Here is a 23585-nt window from a genome sequence, read left to right on the forward strand (position 1 = left end):
TATAGCGAAGGTGGAGGGTAAGATAGGGTCTCTACAGCAGGCCATGGAGAGAAACGAAGTGAAAATAAAAGATATAGAGAGTAGAACAACACGCATGGAGTCTAACTTTGAAAGGATGGATGAGGAATTTAAAAATGTACTTAGAGAAACGGAAGACTCTCTGATCCACCTCGAGATGGACAAAGCAATGGCGTATTTAAGATTCCAGAATGTGGCGGAAGCCAAAAATGAAGAATTGGAACATTTGATGGCAGAAATATTGGCTGAATGGCTAGGAAAGGAAAAAGATGATCTAATTAAAGAGTTTGAGGAGGTATATAGGGTTAGCACAAGCTACGCCAGGCGTAACAACTGTCCAAGAGAAATTCATATCCGCTTCTCTAGGAGATGTCTGAGGGATTTAATTTTGAAAATGTCTAGGGAGGAAACAATATCATATAAGGGCAGAGAAATTAGGATTTTAAAACAAATTCCAAAGAGAGTGAGGATGATAAGACAAGATTATAAATTTTTAGCTAATGATTTAAATAAAGAAGGAATCCATTTTAAATGGTTAATCCCGGAAGGGATGTTAATTACATGGAAAGAGAGGAAAATCAAAATAGAATCGATAGAACAGGCCCAAGTTTTTCATCAACAGCTCACAGATAAGAATAGTCAACCCACCAAAGAAGAACCTAAAACAAGACCACAGGAGGTCCGATATTATCACAGAACCCAAAAGGAACGACTTTCTCCAATTTCAAGAAGTGATAATCCACAACATGGGAGAGAAGAGCAAATCCCACAACAACAACAACAAGAGAACCGAATCATTACTAGGCAAAAATCTAAGCAGAAGTAGATAAATGGTGGAGGGGAAGAAGTTGCTCCATCAATATAAACGGATTAAATTCATTATTAAAAAGAAAAAGGATATTCTCAAAACTTATTCAACATAACGCAGATATAATATGTCTTCAAGAGACACATATTTCGAAGAATGACGAAAGATATCTAATTTGTCCAAAATTAGGTAAACTTTTTACAGCACCGCCGACCAACACAAGAAAAAAGGAATTGCAATTTATGTAAAACAAGATGTAAAGGCAGAACTAATCTGGTCGGATCCCGAAGGAAGAACTCTGGTTATACAAGTTCGGATAAACCACATCACATTTTTACTTGTAGCAATCTATGCCCCAAATGATGACCAGGGAAATTTTTTAAACACCTTCACCAAAAATAGTAGGCTTTGAAAAAGAAACATTTGCTTGATTGGCGATTTTAACTCCATTGCAGACTACCAGAAAGACCATAGTAATATGGGGAAAAACAAGAAGGGGAAAAGGAACCTCTGCAGCATGTAAGGAAATGTTGAGAGAGTTAAATTTAAAAGATCTATGGAGGGAACGGAATCTTGAAGGAAAACAATTTACATATTATTCCAACCCACATAAGACGTGGACCAGAATAGATATGGCTTGGATGGATTTGGAGTTGGCTAATGAAATAAAAGAAATCAAAATTCTACCGAATGAATGGGCTGATCATAACCCAATACAGCTAATTTGGAGGGATAGGAGACTAATAAAAAAAAGATGGACACTAAATAACCAAATTGTAAACGAAGAAGAGTATATTAATAAACTGAAAGAGGAGCTAAATTATTTTCTAAAAGATAATAATAATGAAACAACTTCAAAACAGAACATTTGGGATACTATGAAAGCAATTATAAGAGGCACAACAATTTCCTATAATGCCATAGCCATATAGAAACAAGAGAATTTATGCCCAACAAAACGCGTTACAACAACAAATCCAAGACTTAGAAACACAATTACAAAAACCCCTAAGACCCAAGGACTACAAAATCAGTTAATACTAGCCAAACATAAGCTGAATTTAATTGAACAAGATAAATTAGAAGTTAGCTTGAGAAGGTCCAAACAAAATTATTTTGAACACGCCAATAAACCAGGAAGATGGCTATCTTATAAACTTAAAAAGAAAAAGAAAAGAGATTGATACACCAATTAATAGATGAGAAAGGCATCCCACAACATGAGATTGAGAAGAAAAAGGATATTATATTAAACTATTTCCAAAGATTATATAAAAAGAAGAAATCAATGAGGATAAAATAAGAACTTATCTGGAGAATACTAATGATAAAACAATAGGGGAAGGAGACAAAGAATTACTAAATAAGGATATTACATGGTCTGAGTTAAAATCTGCAATGGAAAATCAATGTAATAATAAATCCCCTGGTCCAGATGGGATTCCAGTAGAATTATATAAAGCCACATTAGATTTAGTAGGGCCTCTGATGCTGGAAGTGTTTAACTAAGTACTTTCGCTGCCAAAATGCCAGACTCATGGAGGGAGGCGTTGATTGCGTTAATTCGAAGGAGGATGTGGATGCCAGATATATTAACAATTATAGACCAATCTCACTTTTAAATGCCGATTATAAATTATTTACCTCAATTATTGCGAATAGAGTAAAACAAGTTTTAAATTTATACATTCATGAAGACCAAAATGGTTTCCTTCCATTCCGCCAAATTAAAAACAATTTAAGAACCGTTATTGACGCCTTAGAATATTATGAAGCTCATCCAGAGAAACAATTTACACTCTTGTTTCTAGATGCGGAGAAAGCATTCGATAACTTACATTGGCACTTCTTAATACAAAAATCTATAACATGAATCTGGGCACTAAATTCGAGAATATTATCACAACAATTTACAATACCCAACAAGCCAATATACTAATTAATGGTGAACAAACAGGCCCACTAAGCATTGAAAAGGGCGCTAGACAGGGTTGCCCTCTCTCACCCCTCTTATTTATATTTGCTTTAGAATCATTGTTAACGCGGATAAGACAAAATCCTGAAATTCAAGGGGTTAGGGTCAAGGCAGAGGAATATAAATTACAGGCGTTTGCAGACGATATGGTTTTCTTCCTAGAGGATCCCATGGAGAAAGGACATAATCTAATAAAAGAACTAGAACAATATGGTTCAGTAGCAGGACTAAAGATCAACAGAAATAAGACGAAATTACTGACTAAAAATCTAACAGAGAACCAGAGGAAAGAATTAGAAAAACCATGGGGATACAGGCAACAAAAAAGGTCAAATATTTAGGCATATGGTTAACACCACATAGTAAATCACTCAAAGAGAATAATTATGATAAACTGTTACAGCAAATTAAGAAAGATCTAGAATCCTGGAATAAGTTGCAGCTTTCTTTACTGGGCAGGATTGCCACAATCAAAATGAACATTTTACCAAAACTCCTTTACTTATTCCAGACAATCCCAATAAAATTACCAAAAAAATTTTTTGATGATATAAATAAGGTAACTCTTAAATTTATTTGGCAAGGGAAAAAAGCTAGAATCAGTATTAAGGCCTTACAAGATGCAAAAGTAGAGGTGGGCTAGCGCTTCCAAACTGGGAATTATATTATTGGGCAGCCAATTTACTATGGTTAAAAGACTGGGTCAATTTACGGAATAAAAGAACTCTAGCCTTGGAAGGGCACGACCTTCAGAGAGGATGGCACGCATTTCTATGGGATGTGGGGAAAACTAAACAGGCGTACTTTCATAGACATCTTATTAGAGATTCACTATTAACTAATTGGAAAAAAATATGTAAAAACATTATTTAAAAATTCGATTTGGCTTTCAACAATGGAGGCAATGGTTCATCCCAACAATTTGGATATAACAAAATGACTAAATATAAAGATTTATTAGATCCTTTAGGGAAGCTAAGAACTCGACAGGACTTACAGGAACAGGGATTTAAAATTGATCAGTGGTTATATATACAAATCCATAGTAGATACAAACAAGATATCAAAGAGTTTGGAATTTATAGCAAATTACAACACTTAGATAAAATCTTATTAGGATCAAATAAAAAGAATATTTCTAAATTTTATAAATATTTATTGGAGGTAGAATTAGAGCAAGAGATAGTGAAAGGGAACATGATAAAGTGGAGTAGGAATATTGGAAGAAGCATTACATTAACAGAATGGGAAAAGATCTGGAATAGAATCATTAAGATTACGAAATCTAGGCGTACAAAGAAAATATGTATAAAATGTTATATAGATGGCACTTACCCCTTCGAGGTTAGCGAAAATGAACCCAAACTCTAGTCCAAAATGTTGGAAATGTAAAAACATAGAGGGAACCTACTTTCATATGTGGTGGACCTGTAAAGAAGCCCAGAAATACTGGCAAAAAATTAGAAAATGGCTGGAGGAGATAACCAAAGATCAAATTGAATACAAACCAGAGTTCTTCCTACTAGGGATCTCTGATAAACATTTTCCTAAAAAGACGAAATACATAATAATTCATATTCTAACTGCGCCAGATTAGCATTTGCCCAATGCTGGAAATCATCCCGTTTACCTACAGATCAATTGGTCATTCAGAAAATATGTGACTGCGCAGAAATGGACAATTTAACCATAGCTCTTAAAAATAAAGAGTCTTCAGCATTTGATAATAATTGGAATGCATGGTATAATTGGTTTTATCAGAGATAAACTGTTTAATGAGCATAAATAAGCATAAATATCCATAAATAGCGATAAGATGTGTATATTTAAAGTAAGGTAGGAGAATTGGATCTTGTAGACTGTCAAAAAGAATATTTGTCTGGTTTTAACGTATTTTCTTTTTCCTTTCGTCTCTTTGTTTGTTTGTTTTTTTCTCTCTTTTATACTTCTTCTTCTCCTTTTTCGGTCGCAAGACCGAGCGTTTTTTTTTTTTTTCCTCTCTCTTTCTCTTCTTTCTTTCTTCTTTTTCTCTCTCTGTTTCTTATGTAATGTTGTTATGTTATTTTTTTAATTGTAAATTCAATAAAATTTATATGAAACAGATTAACGTTTCCTGGTTCTGACGTCAATCCACGATCTAACAGTCATCAGATTCAAAATTCCTAACAGGACCGATCCTTCCAATCACAACACTATCCCCCACCGCAGGGCCCTTCCCCCGAGTCTGATGATTAACTTGACAATGTTTCGTTGACAACCCCACTCTGTCTCCCACAGCCAATGGAGGCGTCGCTCGTTCCAATTGTCTCAGGTGGTCTACACATTGGAGACTTGGAAAAGAAATACCATTCTGCGACCAAGCCACCAACGGATTGTGCAAACGCAACCAGGACATTCCGAGCACCAAAGGGAGATGAAGGTTCAAGGTGATATAAAAACTTATCGCCTCCTCATGATCCCCAATGATCATACGCACTGGCTGGGTGGCGAAACGAATGGGCCCAGACTTGAGCACACGCCCATCCACGGTTTCCACCTTAATGGGTGGATATACAGCAACCAATGGGATCCCATAGTGCATAGCAAAAGCTCGGTCCATAAAGCTGGTTGTAGTCCCTGAGTCCACCAACGCAACAGCAGGAATTCCCTCCTTCTGTGACTGTCGAAAAATTTGAGTGTCCAAAAGTAAATGCCGAGGAGGGCCAGGATTTACTTCAGCAATTTGAGGTGGGGATGTGAAATGTGTCCGACCTAGGGTTTCCTTGAGGTCAGGTCTACCCTGTTTTCCTGACGAGCCAAGAGTGGTTTCAGGTACGGGTCTGCGGTTCCCTCTCCATTTGCAGGAATTAACAAAATGTCCCAGACCCCCGCAATAAAGGCACAAACCTTCCTGGAACCTTCTCGTACATTCTCGCACCATTAAGCGAGGGTGGAGTGCGCCTAACTCCATCGGCTCCTCAACATTAACCGTGGGTTGGAAAACTCTCGGTGGTGTGGATTGTGCACGAGAAAACGAAGATGGTTCCATACCGAGCCGTTTGCGTCCACGTTGCTGTAAACGAGCTTCAATTCGTAAGCACTGAACTATCAATGCATCCAAAGTTAAAGCCCTCTCTGCATGGACCAGCTCATCTTTGATGGCATCAGACAAACCTTCCTGGAATGCAGCCATATGAGCCGGTTTGTTCCAGTTGGAATCTAAACACAGCAAACGAAATTCTGCAACGTAATCCTGCAGGGAACGTTTCCCCTGAGTAATGTCCCGTAACCGTCTGTCCACAGTTTGTATCTTAATTGGGTTCTCAAACATCACTGTCATTTGTTGAAGAAAACCCTGGAAATCATTCAACAACGGGCTATCTTGAACTAACAAGGGAGTAGCCCAATTAGCAGCCTGCCCAGATAAAAGACTAAGAATGAATCCTGTCTTGGCCCGATCATTTGGAAAGTTTTCAGGCCTCAAGGACATAAATAATTGACACTGCCCCAGAAATGCTGGAAGTATGTCCATTTGCCCAGAAAATTTCTCCGGCATGGATACTGGGCTTTTCCTCACAGGAGGGGCAGGGGGAACAGCATCAGGGCTTGGTAAGCTGGAAACATAATTCAGCAATTGTGTTACCTGATTCTGAAGCGTCACATTGCTTTGCAGTAGCTGATTTATTTGCTGTTGCTGCTGCTCTACCAAACGCTGCAGTTGATTTAAATCCATCTTGCTTGAAAGATGGTTTGTTTAGGCCAGAAACAATAATGTTATGTCTCCTCTTGGAAATTCAAACGAACAAACACAAAGCAGCCGTTTCACAATCAAATCAAACTGAAGGAAAATAACAAGATAACGGCTGCCAGAAACTGTTAGGACTCCCCTTCAAAATTCAAACAAACAGAGATCTCTTTGCAGTAACGTCCTCATTCAAAATAGACATTTTGTTTCTGGCAAAAGGCACCAGCACAGCTGTGTCCTTTTATACCCATTAAGGCAACGTGCTAATTAACTGGCTTGCCCTTCAGATTAACGTTTCCTGGTTCTGACGTCAATCCACGATCTAACAGTCATCAGATTCAAAATTCCTAACAGGACCGATCCTTCCAATCACAACAAGAAACAATGGATGGAAACTAATCAAGGACAGAAGCAAGCTGGAATGAAGGAGAAACTTCCTATTAGAACACCTTGCCTTCAGAATTTGTAGGTGCTTCATCACTGGAGGTTTTTAAGAAAAAAACTGGACAGCCATCTGTCTGAAAGGGTTTTAAAGTATAGATTGGATAATGCTATAGGGTTTCCTGCCTAAGCAGGGGGTTGGACTGGAAGACCTCCAAGATCCCTTCCAGCTCTATTCCGGTTGAAATAAATGTGCAAATTTGTATATTTAAATCCAGATGATTGACTGGGCCAGAGAAGATCTGAATAAAACTTAGCTAACATTTTTTTTAGATTTGGAGTAATTGTTGTTGTTTTTTTAATTTAAATCTATCTTCACCCTAGATTTTTTGAACATTCTATTTTTATAATTTCAAGTTAATGTTCTTTAAGTTATAAAAAGTTATATTTCATTAGCTAACTAGATTTACAGACAGTTATTATCCAGACCACCCCAGATAGTAATAGATACGATGGATGGATAGATGTATCACAATGATGCATCCACTCTGCTATTGCTGTTACAGAGTTAAACTGTTTTTCCAAATTTCTTCTGGAAACATCCATGTTATCCTGTGGAGTTCTGATTTACCACCAGCTTATCAATACTTAGGAGCTGAGGACTTGGCATGAAACAATAGCCAATGGCTAATACCCAGCCACCAATACCCCAATCAACCAATAAGAAGCCAGATCCAACCAGGCATCACATAAAATACAACAGATAGAATGGTCACACATTTCAATAAATAAAAGTTCTCTGTGGATGCGCTTCAGCACAAGTCCCAAAGCTTGGAAGAATAAACTTCTGGTCTGTGCGACCAAACAAGATTGGATCCTGCAATATTATCCTGGAATACATATATTTGCTTTCAAACTTCTTCTAAACCTCTCTGGAGAGCAATAATCTTGGGAGCATGCACGTACAATTTGGATCAAAAATGTCAACCTTTATTTGTGTGTTGATTTCTTGAAGTGTGGTGTTTTATACATTTCAGAACTGAACCTCAATCTTCCTTTGAAATTAGGGCATTTTATATATGGGGTGGAAATAATTTTCCTATGTTGGCTGAAATTTAATTTTCATCCATGAAGCACATTAGTCGACACTTATGGATAAGCTTAGGTTTTCCAGATGGGCCTGATACCAACCACTTAGCATCAAAATGTAGCCAGAATTTAGCTATCTCATAACTAACCCTAACCCTAAAATCAAATATAACATTCAGATGATTGATAAAATCAGCTCAAATAAACTAACAAATCAACAAAGGGGGTGCCCATAAAACATATTATTGCAATTATTCAGATAATATTTTATCCCAACCTTTCTTAAAAGAACTCAAGCTAGATTTTATTTCCTTCTATCCTCCTAAGAATCTTTATTATTCAGATGTGCTTTATTGTTGTTACTATATTTTAAAAAAGTCTAAGTTACAGAGGCAGCCTTGTATCTGAAAAGGAATTTGAACCCTATATTCTTTTAATGTTGAATTGAATATTCCAACGATTACATCTTTCTTCTTAAATACTTCACCATCTGATGTTTCATATGAATATTACTATTACAGAAATAACACAATTATAATTAGTATACAGAGTATTTGTGGTGGGCAGGGTTTATCTTAAATATTTTGGTTGTTACTGGAAAATATGCCTTTCAGTGTATAATTCCACACTAAGTATGTGTTGAATAAAACACTATTTTTATTTAATAAAAATTGAATTGAATAAAACACTATTTTGGCACTTTGATTGTATGTCTCAAGAAGGTACCAGTTTATATTTTGAAACTTAGAAGGATTATATTCTACCTTATGGCAATGTCCATCTAGACAGGTCAACAACATCCTAATATCCTAACTTGCTGACAAAATGCGATGTGTGCATTGCATTGCGACGGGTTACATCACTGGTCATAACATGATGTAACCCAACGCAGCATGATGTAAGCATCGTGATACATTGGAGGTTTAAAGAAATAATTAAAATGTAACATTTAAATTGTAACTTAGGAAATTTTATTTCTTTTTGTTGTTATTGCATGAAAGGCTGTAACAAATATACAGCATTTAATAATGCAATTCTGAAAGCGATTATAAATACATGTTGATTTCAGAAGTTGTGAAAAATAATTCCTAATGGTTAGCTGATTGTGAGAACTGATAAAATATATTGAAGTTTATTATAAAGCCTATAATAGTGAATATTGTTATATAAATAGTCAACTTGCTTTATAAAGTAGGTTATCAGATGGAATTAATGTTTTTATAATGCTAATCATCATATGGCTGAATGTCCTACTTGTCATAAAATTCAATGTCAAGGCACTGCTTCTTACTAGTGATACTGTACCCTAAAGCTCTTCTCCAGTTCAATTAAGCCATGCTGAGTTGATCTCAATAGGTCTCAATCATGTTTAAGATTCACTCACAGAAGGGTCTGTAACAATTCTTCATGGCTACATCACCCTGTCCATTTCACCCTGGATTTTTCAGCATGGCTGGCTGACCCACCATGGCTCTTCGTCCACGGCTAATCCTTCACCACTGATATACTGACTGTACAACTTCTCTTCTGCTTCTCCAAGGCTGCCTAATTGTGATCATAACCCAAATCTTCATGACCAATCCCCCCCAGGGATGATTAAATGCACCTCTGTTGCTTCTAGTTTCTGGCATGCTTTTGGCATGCACCCAATAGTGAGAGGCACACCAGTACTGGAAAGCAGTGGTAGTACAGGTGGGGCTGGGTGGGGCTGCAGTCTCACATTTGCCAGCAGCATTTGGATGGCAAGGGAGGGGATGATAGAGAGGCTTTGCCAGCAGCTTTTGAATGGGGGGGGGGTGTTGTGGGGGTGACAGAGGTTTTCCCAGTAGCATTTGGATAGTTCACAGTGGGACATGAAAAGAGTTGAAGGGCTGAAATGTACTATTTGTATTAGCAGGATCTGTTATCTGTTTTTCCAGTGAGAGACACACACCAACATGCACACCCCTTCTGTAGGTTTCAATTAAACATTAATGTTTAATCACATTTCATTCATTGGTTTGGCTGGGATGAACTTTGGGGTTGGTCATGGAAGGGTATGTCTGTGTCTCTCACTGGAAAGGTAGGTTTCAGGTTTCTGCTGGCTTACTTTAAAATGATTCCCAACTTCCTTTTTTTTCTTTCTAGTGTCATTTTCATCAAAATTCAGCAGCTACGACCACCTCAATCTATCATATTCTGGTAGCCAAGCAACTGGGATGAGCACCATCCCACTCTCCCACCCATCCCTCTTTCTCTCACATACACAGAGTCATGGAACTGTGGCTGCTTTCCTGTCAGCCCACCCACCAGCTTTTAATCTGCTCTTAATTTAGTACAAGGGTGCCTCCCTTTTTCCTCCCCTCCCCTGCCCACTTCTCAAAAGCATTTTTCCTTCTTTTTTTGTTCTACTTCCAACCAGGCAGTATCAAAAAATCATGGAAACGCTTTGTTGAGCTAATTCCCCATTAGGAGAATGAGTGCACACAGGGAGACATAGTGATAGTGGTAAGGAATAACACACAACCAGCACACAGATACACTGTATAGTAAAATGTAGGTTTTTACTTCCAGTAAACAGTTAAGCAAAGTCCAACAAGCAGTCCAAGTCATACACGGTTAAAGCAGTCAGTTTTCAGTCCAGGGATAATCCAAATAACAAAGTCCAGTATCATACACAGTTCAGTAACAGTCTTAAAGTAATCCAAGAATAACAACGTTCAGCAACAGTCAATAGGGAAATATTCAGGAAACAGCTAACATCAGAACATCGACCAACTAGCAACTATCAACAACAGGACTAAACAACCCAGGTTTCTGGCTCCATCTTATGGCCGTTTGAGGAACCACACCCAATTACAATTTTAGCATTCCCTGGAAGAGACAGTATTAAATATCTATCCTGGTTTATATATTTGCAACCCAACTGTTAGGTGACTATCAATTCCTAACACTCTTGGCACATCTTCTGCAGTTCTGTGGATCTGTATTATTTGGCACCTTTGTTGTGTCTTTACATGATGGTGCATTTAGTTTTGCATGCTTGGTTGTCCTGGGAGGCTTTGCTGGGGGCAAGGAGGAAAAAAATTCACTGGGTTGATGATCCAACACCCTCTTTTAAGGGAAGCTGTCAAAATCCCCCGTGGAAAGAACTTCACAGTGCAGGGAAAAATAAATGCAAGAGATATTTGCGGTGTGGAAAATAAAAGGAAGGGGAATTTCTGAATGAAGAGATATATTGGGTCAGGGGACGAGGCATATGGCACAAGGCAACCACAGATGGGCTGCTACTGGTTCTCCTCGGTTCGGGCAAACTAAAAGCTAATTTTATTCATTTTTAATGACCAGTTCGGCAAATTGGTAAATCCCATGCCTTGCTGGCCCCACCCACCCCACCCTGACTCTCCCATTTTGGATGCCAGCTAAGTACAAGGGCTGCGCAGAGACTCGAGAGGCTGAAAAATGGACCTCCTGGTGTTGTAGGATGTAATGCAGAGCCATGTTAACAGCATCATCTGTCGATCTACTTGCTCGGTATGCAAAGTACATGGGATCTAACAGCGGATCTGTGGTGTTTTCAGGTGGGACAGCACAAGCCTTTCAAAGACTTTCATAACTACAGATGTTAGAGCAACTGGTCTGTAGTCATTCAGTTCCCTGATGGAGGTTGTCTTTGGCACTGGGATGATAGTAGAATGTTTGAAGCAAGAAGGAACATAGCACATCTCTAGTGATTTATTGAAGATTTGGGTGAAGATGAGGGCCAATTGGTCAGCACAGACTTTTAAGCAAGAAGGAAGATAGCTAAAGATAGCTCTTAATGACATTGGCTGTATGTTTGGGGCCACGTCCTGCTTTAGAATAAATTTGGGGCTAATCAGACACCTCTCTGATGGTATGGCATGATGGATAAGTATCTGTCTATATTTTTCAGCATTGAGGACACCATTGATCCTGCCCAAAATTCCATCTCCATTTGCAGATATGCAACCTCAAACTTTCAAGGAACCTCTATAATGCTTCATTGTTGCTTGCAGACACTCATTATTGTACTGCTAACCAGCCCTTCAGTGAACAAACTGGCTCCTGTTACAGACAAATATCTCAAATTTTGACATATCAGTTCAGAGCAGTTTCTGCCATTTTGTGCACCCCAGTTCCTATGTTTTCAGGCATTGTTGGGTTGCTTCACCTTGTTTCCATGTGAGGGGTATAGCTTTTAGATCATAATTCTTCCACAAAGACCACTCATGGCTATACTTCTCCAGACAATAGATGGGTATACTTGGCTTCCACTGCAAATTCTGTACTCATGGCACTGATGGACATCTTTCGATATCAAAGAGAAGTAAGCATGATGTGTCTTTCATCTGCTGTATTAAGTTTCTTTGGCCAATCACTGTTTCTATGGTCCTCAACATTGCTTATTTCTTTGTGCTTCTTCAAAAGAGCTTGAACAGCACATCTTGCAAACCCAGTCTGCTTTGAAATCTTTGCCTGGGAGAAAACTTTCTAATGCAGTATAGCCACCTTTTGTCTTTCCCTGTGCTCAGTGTATGACTTGTAACATGAAACTGTCTTCTATAACTTCACCTTAGTAGCAGAGTTTGGCTTTCTCATCCAGTTTTAAGTCTCTTACACAGCTGTTTTAGTTAATGACTGTGTTCCACTTACATATAAAATTGATGTGCATTAGCACCTTCTTGGTATAATTGTTTAATCATACATCTGACTCTAATACTACAAAATGACTTTGACTTTGTGCAAGTGTGCAAGTGTAAGAATTGATGCTGTTTTGAAGGCAAGGGGTAGTCAGTCCAAATATTGATTTGATTTAGATTTCTCTTCTGTTCATTTACTTAATAAACCATTAACACTTCAATTTCTGAAAACATTAATTTACAGCATTTTTTCACAACTCTGTAACACTTTTGCACAGTGCTGTATGTACATTACTCTCTATCTCTGTCTCTCTCTGTGTGTGTGTCTCTGTCTCTCTCTCTGTCTCTCTCTGTCTCTGTCTCTCTCTCTCTCTCTCTCTCTCTCACACACACACACACTTTCTACGTCAGTACTCAAGTGCTTCAAAACTCATTCAATTTGGTAAAACTCATTCAATTTGTTACTCAAAATATTTTGATGTGAAAAAGTCCCGGCACTTGTCATTTGTTTGCTACTCAACACATTATAATAGGTAGAGGGGAACGGCCTTGATAGCAGACAGGAAGTTAGCCAAGCCAGAAAAGCCACTGTAAAAAGAAGTGGGAATAGCTTCAGAGGGTGGACAGTAGGTTGGCCATGCTGGGAAGATTGTTGACATAGAAAAGGGACAGATAGGAAGTCCTTCCTGGCTGAAAAGAGTCACATGTTAAGTCATGTGGTTTGTTTGGTACTCACCTTTTTTAGTACTCATCATGCTTCCTGGAACCAATTAACATTGAGTACCAAGGCACCATTGTTCATACACAAACACACACACACACAATAACATAATCCTACTTACATTGGATTTCACATGCTTATTTCTATTAACTAAGAATAGGATTGCAAAATAATTATATTAATATTATATTAAATTTATCATGTATTCTGAACAATAAGCAGTATAGAAATGTACACACACTTCTTAAGCATGTATTTTTTAAAAATACAGAGACATTAGAAAGGGGATGACAAAGACATGTGATAAACAATAGAGAAATCATATTGTATTTTCTTTCTGTAAAATGGTATGTTTATGAGAATGTGAAAACAAATTAGAAATTTAAATATGTGAACAGTGAGGTCTAACCAAACAATAACAATATAACCACAATAAGAATAATTATTACATCCACATAAATAGAATGCAAATAAATTAACAGTAATGATCTCACTGTCAAAGGTTACTTTGGGAATAAAAATGAAATGAGAGAAGTAGTAAAAATTAAAAATCCAATATTAGTTATACTGAATAACTGCACAATGCATTGATTACTAAACAGTACTAATAAAAGGCTATGCAATCTGATTCTTGAGCAATAAATTGTATATACAACAAAAGATAAATAAGCATTATCGGACTATTAAAACACAATTAAAAATGCTGTAATAGCATGTTTGTCACACATATTCTGTGGCACACAGAAACTTCTTAAGAAGCCCATCATGGTCTATTTATTTATTTGAATATTATTGTATTTTCTACAGAAATTCACAGTATAATTTTATCAACAACAAGGTGATTTAAAATGTATCTCTTTTTATGACAGATTATTTAAAGAAAAGCAGCAAATAAATGATAAATCAATGTAAAAATAAGTTGACCCTGTAATGTTAAATTTTGAAGTGTTGGCTCCCAGTGCAACAATGGGTACATACCACACAAAAACAATAGCTCTACATCACACTAAGATGGTTGATTAGAAAGCACCATGACTTCAGTTTGGGTCATACTAGTTACCTGGACTAAGCTTTCTTGATGTGGGATGCAATTACTTCTCAACTTTAGCTTTGATCCTGATATCCCATATCCTTCTATTTATAAAAAGCAATTGGCATCTTTAGAACAAAGGAGTCAGTTGACTTTTTTCCCCCTGCAGTTTCTGGTTTGTTTCTCTTGTCACTATAGGTTTTTTTCAACCCCAGTTCTAAGCTGCTTATTTAGCTTTATCAGTTTCACTCTATGATAAAGCATACATACAAAACAGTGCTGAAACTGGAGTGCCTTATCTCACTCAATAAAAGAAGGATAATCCGTCACAGACAATCTTCACTTAAGAAAAAGCACAACAACTGTAATCTCCTAGAAGTCCACAAATTTCCTGAAGGTCATTTTATTAGCTTGCTTGCTTATTGATTAGTTTGTTTGACTAATATTAGCTGCCCATTGTATAGCATCATACCCATGGGTGGCTTTCCAACAATTAAAACAGAAAAAAAGGTAAACCAGGAGTATTCAATGACATACATATTAAATATCACTGTTGTCTGTATATCCAGACTATTCCAGCCATGTTAATGAAGTGAAAGTTCTTTATAAGCAAGTATTTCTGAATGAATGTATGTTTGCACACTGCTATTTACTGGGGGAAATGTTTCTCAGTAATGCTACAGAAGACAATGAGTATATGCTGTATATTTCACTATTCTTACTGCCAGCTTCCTCTGAGCAGATCTGAAGGGGCTCTGTGTGATTGCCGGTAATCAGAGCTGATCTGGATTGCACCTGAAAATCCTCAAACTGAAATTGCAATCCCCATGCTTTTAAAAAATATGTTTCAGTCCCATATTGCATTATCCTATGTATGTTATTTGGATTTATTTTAAAAGTGAATGTTTTACTTGCCTTTTGCTATGCACATATTAAATATGTATTTTCACAGTGATCCAAAGACTTAAACTTTCTCAGCATGAAAAAAAATTTCTGATCAGAGGTAAACTCAAAATATCTTTATGAATGGCAAAAATAAAATTATGATTGAACAATGCTACGTATATCTGAACAAATTGGTTTTGGTTTTTATTTATTGGATTTTTTTTAAATTTCAGTATAAAATATTAGGAAAGTTCTTAGGTGTTGAATATTGTTGCCAACTTATGCATCAAAAATATTCTACAATGCCTATATATTACATGGCAAAATCATTTCATATTCATAACTGTAGCACTTAGACTTATCTACCACCCATAGTGCTTTACAGCATTCTCTGAATGGTGTACAAAGTCCCATATTTTCCCTAACAATCTGGATCCTTACTTTACCAATCTTGGAAGGATGAAATGGAAGGCTGAGTCAACTTTGAGCTCCATCAGGATCGAATTCCAGGCTTTGGGCAGAGTTTACCTGCAATTCTACATTCTAACCATTGCACCCCCATTAAATCATATACCTGTTTGTATGTTCCACATTCATTTTCCTTTTCAGGTTTTTTAATGTTGGCATTGTTGTATGTTAATGTGTGGCACTAAACCAGTCCTTTCATCTGATCTCTTTGATAATATAGAAATGAAATACTATTAAAAGGCTATCTAAGGCAGATGGATTTCATGCTTTTTGCTACAGGAAGGTCTGTTTGGTTCAAGATTAAAGTTTTAAATGTACACACAGAAATTCCTCTGTAAGAAGAGAGAGTAAGACTAGCTGCTTTTGACTGAAAGCTTTAAAAATGATATAAAACATTAGATTGGAAGAAATTGTCATAATTGTCCATTAAAGGTCGTAGTTTCTATTTGAAATGTTTCAATGCAATAGAATTATATAAAATTCTCCATCTTATATAAGGTTCTGTCTTTAGGGGATTGGATGCATGTGATTAATTGTGTTTTGGTTGTCATGGTTAATTCAAATCTTTTCAAAATGCAAAGAATTAATCAGGTGAACCCTATTCATTCATATTCAGATGTGCTTTTGTCTGAAATCAGATCTGTAAAATAGATTTTATCTTACAGATTGTCAAACAATGCTAATTGACTATATGTTCATATTGATTTATTAGCAATCATTATGGTAACAAAAGCCACTTTGGTATAGTCAGGCTAAGATCTAAGAATCTGAGTCCTAATCTCATGTTGGCCACAAAGCCAGCTGGATGACCTTGGGCCAGTTACTTTCTCTCAGTCCTAGGAAGAAGACAATGGTAAGCCTCTTCTGAAAAAAGTCCTGCCAAGAAAACTATAGGGATTTGCCCATGCAATCTCTGAGAAGCAGACATGACTGAAACAGAAGAAGAAAAATGATAACAGTCTGAAGATTTTGGATTTTGTTGTAGAACAGTATTCAATTCTAATTGTAGAACTTTTGACTTTTCCCCTTTGAACAGCAAACCCAAACAATAGATGATAAATTATGTCCATGATTTTTTTTCTTATTTTCAAATACAGTAGTTTTGCCATGAAATATTAATGGCAACTTCTTGTATTTCTTGGGATCCAGATTCAGTATGGTTAGGGTTAAAAAATATCTTGAATATCTTATATTGAATTTCACAAATGTTTTCATCACATGTCCATTTCTTAAACAATTTTCATAAAAGTCCATTTGATCTATCGTGTACTGAAAATTGAACTCTCAATGTAAAGAAATAATAAATACATACCAATTTCATCTTTTCAAATTTAGTCAAACTAACTGCATTAACACAAGATAACAATTTTTCCCCACTAGCATTTTTTTAAATTGTTGGAATATTTTTAGATTTATGTTTCTGTGGAATTTGCAACCTTTATTTTTCCAGTACAAATGTTGACTTTTTTGTGTGTATTACTTTTTTTTTCTTTTGCAATTTCCTGCTCGTTTTCTTTAAATTTTGGGGAATTTGCTTTTTTCAAATTATCTTTTTTCCCTTTATTCTCCTGCTCCCTCTGAACCTAGGAGCCAACACAAAGAAAAGCACAGATGATATAACCAGTACTGATCGTGGGGAAGATGAAGGTATTTTTGTTGTTGTTTTTCCCCCCAAAAAAACTCAGTCCTGATATGCATGAATATAAATTTTTCCCCTTCTTTATTTAATCACCCACATTTTGGTGTGGTGTTTTATTTTTGTCTTATCTAAAATCCACCTTCCTTTTTTTTCTAAAATACAAATTAGCATTTAGATTACTGCAATTCCTATTTGAGATAAGAGTTCAAATTATCTGTAATATCTGTGGAGTGACATAAACGTTATTTACAATCAAATGCTTATTCCAATTCCCAACTTTTAATTGGGAAGAAAAGAAATGGAACTGAAACCTTGCATGTTCTGTATAGTTTCTTTTTCTTTTCTCTTTTGGTAGCTTATAAATTTACCTTCACATTATTTTTCTTCTCTTTCCCTTATACTGGATGCAATTACACTTCCCTTGGGTTTCTTTTTTTCTTTTTTTTATCTTCAATATGTAACAAGTCAAGGAAATTCAGTGATGCTTTCTAACTTACTTTGTTTTTGTTTTTTTTTGAAGCTTCCTTCTTTTGCATGTAATTGAGACAAAATTGCCTCCACCATTTATTCCCGCATTTCTCTTGAAAAGCTATTTTGTGAGTTTATACAATAGTCAACAAATTATACCTGTCCTGTTTGGAATTCTATCACTTGCATGTTATTGTAAAATTGCAAGGAAACCTATTTCTGTAAATGTTTTAATAGAATCTGTGGGATGTTATGAGTATAGCTGCTCAGGCAGTATCAGCCATGACAAACTGGTAGGTATATATATTTATTTTTAGGGATATTCTTTAAATTACTTGATAATGATCAAATGCAAGGGAATTGGAACTTTCCTATGGATTTAGTTAATTCTTGCAGAGGACTATATTGTACTATGCAAAAATGCCTTTCTCTCTCTAACTAAAATAAGTCAGAAAGTTGTATACATTATAGGAGGGTAGTTTTATTTTATTTTTACCTGCATAGTTTTTCAAATTCAGCCAGAACCTTTTTAAAATATATGTCTTTGATATATTGTGATGGTTTTACAGACATACATAGCCAACATTACATTTCAGGATAAAAGTTTGCACTAAATAGCAAACTTTTATCATGAAATGTTTTCTATCTACGGTTACCTTTCCATGGGGTGATATGTTGGGATATGAAGCCTGTATAGGATCCATGTGAAATCAGGATTGAAACTTGTGCCATAAATATGAAATTTTAGGAATTGTTTACTTTAGACAGCTTCTCTTGTTATGGTCTTGTTTTAGGATTATCACCTGATTTTCCTTAATTTTCATATCTGAAACATTCTACACCTATTTATCAATTTGTCTTTCTATTCAATTCCGTTCAGAAATATGTATAGTATGGTGGGATCGCTTTTTAATATCCTGCTTCTGATGATACAGAGTATTTTTTTTTTTTTAGAAATGTAGCTGCTGAAATATCTGCTTCTTGGGTAATGCAACTGTTATCTTATTTTCCTTGCAGTCTTCAACTATTTCCAAATAATGAAACTAGGTGTTTATCCCATATTCAAATATAGGATTATGGAATCCCAGGAACAATTATAGTTATAAGATTACTTCACTTCCCACTGAAAATTCTTGCATGAATACAATAACAACATATTACAACATGTGATATTTCTAAAAAAATATTCTTTCTTATTTCAATCTATAGCTAAGTAAACAGATCTGAACTATTAACTGATAACATTGTCCAGACAAATACATCTTTGTTCCTTTTGATTGTGATCCAAATTTACTTCTAGTTAATAAGTTCATTAATTGTAAAAGCAAATAAGTCTTCAAAGAAATATCAAACCAGCAAAGCCAGTTTTTGCAATGCTTAGTAATCTGTTGTATGGTTATTTGGAATAGACTGTGAAATGTGTCTTGATCTTGATTTATTATGCTACTCTATATAGCATAAAATAGGCATTCAAACCAATGGCAGTACCCTTTGAATGATACCAGGGCTCACTTGAACTAGTACGCCTGGTACATTGGGTGAAAATAATGGTCAAGAATATGTAAGACAAATTGTTCTGTAAAGGCAATTCAGGGAATAAGTGCTGTTTAAATTGGCATTGATTAATTGGCACAAGTCATTTTGCTGACTACCTGAAACTTAACACTATATTAATTGTCAATGGTAGTAGAAATGGAAAAGCTAAGCAGGGGTTGGATATGATTAGTTGTTGGATGTAGGATTACCAGTAAAGTAAAGTTAGAAGTTGAAAAGAACATTCTAAAAAAGGCAATGGCAAAACATATTTATTACACAAAGTATCTACTGCTGCACTTTTCTGTGTCTTAGTAGCTTATTTTACATGGACAAACAGTGTGCTTTGAAAGAAGGAATAAAGTATCTGTCAAAAAACATTATTCTGCCTCTATTTTTTGTACTTTGAATATTAGTTTATGGTGAGAGAGGTAATAAGAATGTCAGTTTGTTGTGTTCAAACATTCTTTATTTCATAAATTGCAGAAAATATGTTTAATGAGCTAATTTAATATTGGACATGAATATTGCACTGTGGATTTTCTAACAGCAATTTTAAATCTATTTTTATGTTGTTTGCAATATATATTTTACATATTTGAGTATTGTGAATATTCTATTACCTTTTCATTCCTAGAATCAACTATATTCTATATAAATGATATTTTAGATATTTTTTTCAAAGTTATTCTAGAAATCATATTGGTTTATGTTATTGGTTATAAATGAAGAGAAGTAGAAGTGATCATATAAGAAATACAGTTGAAATGAGAAAATATGCAAAATAACTAATTAGCTCTTTGGGGGTGAAAAAAAAACTATGATTTTTTAATTTAATACTTGTATTACTTTCTTGTGTTTTCCTTACTTGTATTCTTTTCAGATATACATGATCAGAACAGCAAGAAACCAGTGATGGTCTATATTCATGGTGGATCATATATGGAAGGTACAGGGAATATAGTTGATGGCAGCATACTGGCAAGCTACGGAAATGTCATTGTTGTAACCATCAACTACAGGCTAGGGGTTCTAGGTAAGTGATTGTTTTTCCCCTCTTATTCCTTTTTCCCTAGCAACTTTTCCCTCTTTCTCTCATTAAATATCATTAGTTCCTGATTTCTTTTATACTTAACATAACTGTTTTTTTTTCTGATACTAAAAAAAAGGCCTTTGGCTATTCATTCAGCTATGAGCCTCACTGGCCTCAATGAGACTTTTTTTCAAGTATCTGCCTATATACAATCTTAAACCATTGAACCCATATGTATTTTAACTTTATTTATTTTTTGTATTGATTAGGTGTGGGGACTCTTTTTAACCCCAGTTAATGTGGTGTGGTAAAGATAATGCTTTGCCATGTTGGAACATTTCGTAGTCTAAGATTCAAAATTATGACTATACCTTTTTATGACTGTACCACATCATTGCTCTTGTATTCTAAGGAATAAAGACTTGGTCTATGTTTTGCAAAGTCAACTAGATAATCTTGTTGTTGGAACCCAGTTTTGCTCAACTTCTTTCCCTCTAATTTTCTACTTCACTTCCATAATTCCAAGCTACAATGGCTCAAGAAGTTGATAGCAAAACATTTTAAGGAATTGTGAAAGGGTAATATAGCTTCCTTGTGACTTTTTCTTTCTAAAGTGCAGAAAATTGATTAATGAAACCAATTCATATTGTTGAGAATATTCTCTTTTTGTGGCTGTTTCTTATGGTGCAGAACTCACAAGCTATGTGGTGTAATAAAGGTTATCTTGACTTATGACCATTCACTTACCAATCATTTGAAGTTACAATGGCACTTAAAAAAATGACTTAAAACTAGTCCTCACATTTATGACAGTCAAAGTCTCCCAGCAATCATGTGATTGCAGTTTGGACACTTGGCAATCAGCATGTATTTATGATGGTTGTAGTGTCCCAGGGCCAAATTATTGCTTATTGAGACCTCCCAGACAACTTTTGACTATCAATATCTATTAGGAAACCAACAGGAAAGTTAGAAATGGCAATAATGTGATGTCTTCCTTAATGGCCATGTTGATTTACTTAACTACCACAACAGAAAAAGGTGTAAAATCAGGTGGTTGCACTTAATAATCCCACCACTTAACAACATATGTTCTATTTCCAATTGTGATCATAAGTGAAACACAATTTGTAATATCAATTCAAGATGGCTACACTAAGTTTTATTGTAACTCAGTGACATCTATATTTCCTCCCAGTAGAAAGCTTCCTTATAATCACTCTTTAAAATTCATTCCAATAATGTGCACTAAAAAATAACTATGCTGGAATACTTTTTCTTTTATTTGTAAATGTGTTAACAGATATAGTTGTATTTGTATTTTGAGCAAAGGGAAGGAAGATAAAATGTAAGATATACTACTACTTAGAAAAATGCATCTCTTGCTACAATTGAATTATATTTCCAGATTTTAAACACTATGAACAAGTGTACTTGGTAGTCTCTGAAGGTCAGCATGATTTACTCACTGGCATTTGAGTGAATTTATGTCTGCTTTTAAGCTTTCTCAAAAATATTAAACAGCCCTGTTAAAACTTGCAAAACATTAGACGTTAACTAGTTGCTTCTTGTTAGTATACTGATCAATTTGTAAGAAGATAGATATCTACATGCACAAATTCATACAAACATATGTTGTATCAATGTCTCTTTATTTCTTTTCCTGTTTAAAAAAAAAAATCACAGAATGATCTGTTTCTTTCATTTAGCTGAAACACCTTTTCCACTAGCATATGACTAAGATCATATATAAAAATAAATATATTCTAACTTCTGTTATGAGTTTTTTTGTGAGTGAGATACCAGTTATGATTTTATTTTCAATGAAATTCCACCCAAAAGAAATAGATTCAGTATATTGCAAATGCACACATAATGTCACATATTATTTTATGGATATGATAAAATTTGGATTTAATCCATGTTTTCTACAGCTACAGTTTTCTGATGTGACAAAATAATATCATGGTGACTGTACATCTCTTTACTGTTACGAATCTTGAACTATTCAAATGCCAGAAACACCTATACACAAAACAATTAATATTTTGATTTCATTGTCTGAATTTTAATACTAAGTGATTGAGGGAATTCTCAGAATTGGAATGGTAGGAAAATATTTGGTAATACTGTGTTTCTCACAAAATAAGGCCGGGCCTTATTTTTACTTTTTATTTTTTTATTAATTTCTTCTTTAATTAATAATTTTCAAACAGAAACACACTGCAGTTATTGTGAATATCTAGATTTCATCATACTCAACTCATCAATCTATATTTTCTGCTTCTCTGTTTTTCTCCCATGAGCTGTTCAGAGCATCCAGTAGTGGGAGGTGCTTCAGTCTCTGCATGTGTAGGCTGGGCTTAATTTGTGGAATGCTCCTCCTCCTCCACGGGACTCCTCCCCAGCGTTCCCCAGTTTTTGCTCAGCCTCGTGGGAGATAGGCAGTGCTTGTGATTCTTCCTTGGCTGAAACAGGAAAAATTCTTTCATTGCAGCAGGATTGACAGTTAATACGCTTTTCTTTAGCCATCTATTCCATTCCGATTTCTCAAATTGGCTCACATTGTAGAGATTGCAGCCAGACAGGTCTGTCTTAGGGAAGCGCCAATTCGTGCCCCAAAGCGGCAGGAGGGTTTTTTCGGCGCTGCTCATGCCCCCTCCTCACAGCCGATATTCTACCCCTGCCATTTCGAACGATCGTCGCAGCGTTGCCTTTTAATCGATCAGCGACATGATGTTTCACTCCAAACTGAGTCGTATCACTCTTCCCCCTCTCCGAACGCCATTTGAAGTGGAGAATTCAAACTCTTGATAACTTCCACCTTTTCCCGCCACTTAGCTTAATAGAAAGAGCCATCAGCAGCTATTCACTTACAAGGCGGGAAGTTGCCGCTTGAGGAGCGCGCCAAAAGTTTAATGGCTGGAGGCCATTTTGGGCTGTCAAAACCTCATGGCCGCGCACCAGTTATTCATTCTCGAGCTGTGTGAGGTTGTTCTGCTCAGAGCAGCAGGTTCCCTTCAATATTCTGGGAACTATTATACCCTTGTCTTGGTTTGGTTTCATTTGAGGCTATTGCTTACATTTTAAATTGTTGGCTTAACCCTCACAGCCCAATTATCTCAGCAGCACAACAGCGAGCACCCAGGCCTGTGTCTGCCTATGAGGGAAGC

The 23585-nt window shown here is 35.8% G+C and overlaps 1 protein-coding gene and 1 long non-coding RNA gene across 3 annotated transcripts in view; both read left to right on the forward strand.

Moving 5' to 3' along the window:
• LOC148125121 (uncharacterized) overlaps positions 1-23585 on the forward strand; it is a 482037-nt gene that overhangs the window by 349674 nt on the left and 108778 nt on the right. The window lies entirely within an intron of this gene.
• NLGN4X (neuroligin 4 X-linked) overlaps positions 1-23585 on the forward strand; it is a 199899-nt gene that overhangs the window by 94912 nt on the left and 81402 nt on the right. The window contains exons 3-4 of one of the 2 annotated variants that reach the window (XM_026707502.2): positions 17327-17386; positions 20263-20415. In XM_026707502.2, coding sequence (XP_026563287.1) covers positions 17327-17386; positions 20263-20415 — 213 coding nt within the window. The remainder of the gene's footprint in view (positions 1-17326; positions 17387-20262; positions 20416-23585) is intronic. The other variant, XM_026707505.2, reaches the window with a different exon arrangement.

The sequence above is a fragment of the Pseudonaja textilis genome, chromosome 8 (genome assembly GCF_049901715.1).
Source record: "Pseudonaja textilis isolate UNSWEBS1 chromosome 8, rPseTex1.2, whole genome shotgun sequence".
In the NCBI taxonomy this organism is placed as follows: Eukaryota; Metazoa; Chordata; class Lepidosauria; order Squamata; family Elapidae; genus Pseudonaja; species Pseudonaja textilis.